The sequence below is a fragment of the Sinocyclocheilus anshuiensis genome, unplaced genomic scaffold, assembly GCF_001515605.1.
Source record: "Sinocyclocheilus anshuiensis isolate Anshui unplaced genomic scaffold, SAMN03320099.WGS_v1.1 C32787867, whole genome shotgun sequence".
NCBI lineage: Eukaryota > Metazoa > Chordata > Actinopteri > Cypriniformes > Cyprinidae > Sinocyclocheilus > Sinocyclocheilus anshuiensis.
In genome coordinates, this window is record NW_015620080.1 from 480 (window position 1) to 1,463 (window position 984).

At 46.6% G+C, this 984-nt stretch overlaps 1 protein-coding gene across 1 annotated transcript; it reads right to left on the reverse strand.

Moving 5' to 3' along the window:
* Positions 1–523: 523 nt before the first annotated feature.
* Positions 524–980, reverse strand: LOC107682999 (GATA-binding factor 2-like; the record flags this gene model as incomplete). Its single annotated transcript, XM_016479089.1, has 1 exon — positions 524–980. A coding segment is annotated over one exon (457 nt), but the record flags the coding sequence as incomplete, so codon positions are not given.
* Positions 981–984: the final 4 nt, after the last annotated feature.

The window sequence follows — 984 nt, forward strand, 5'->3', positions numbered from 1 at the left end:
GTTGGCCTTGGTTAGTTTATGCATGATAACCACTTTTTATGTCTTTTAAAGTGATCGACACCTTCGAGTTGTGATGTATTTTGGTGTGGCATTTTTAAGAGTCGCTGAAACTTGTCGTGTGTCATAATTTAAAAATTGCGGTGTATAGTTGCCTCGAGGGAGATTCCTAAAATGGTGGTCGAATTAATCTAATTAGACAAAAGATAAGTAAACTCCATATAAAACTGAAACGTTGTGTCTGTGGAAAAAAATAGGCCTATCTGAGAAAAACAACAACAACTGTGATAATGGAAAAAGGAGATTTTCTAGGCCAGTAAACTTTTCAGGACGCCTGGTAGGCTATTTGGTTACATTTAATTATTTTAAAACATTACACAATATCCTACACATATCCTCGTTCTTTATAAATTTTACATTTCGACAACTGATGCTCTCTAAGCCAATGTGTCTCTAAATATGCCCATTTAGCCTAGGTAAGGCTACTCATCACTTCATGGTCGAGTCAGAGCTTAATGAAACTCACCTGAGCACGACCGTGTCTTGCTTTTACATTTAGGTGTAAAGCTTGAAGCGGATCCACTGAGGAGGGTACCAGGATGAAACAGACCCCCGCCGTACTCGTGTGGCGTGGGCAGAGAGTACGTTGGGTAGGTTGGGATGGGATGATGCGTGGACGGTGTTTGGGCGCTCATAGCCAGGCTTCCCCGAAGAGGACTACATCCCTCCATTTTCATCCCATCGGCGATGGACACGTGGTACTTGATGGACTCCTTTTCATCCATTCTTGCAGTGGTGGAGATCGGAGAAGAAGGACCGGGGTCCGGTGAGACGTCTTTCGGTGGGGTTGGGGGGAAATTGTAGAGGGGATGTGGACTGGAGTGGGCTGCGGATGTGAGGGAGGAGACGGGAGCGGTGCTGGAGCTGCTGCTGCACGCGTAGCCGGCGCTGGCGGGGTGCAGGCCAGGCTTGCTGAAGTGACTGACC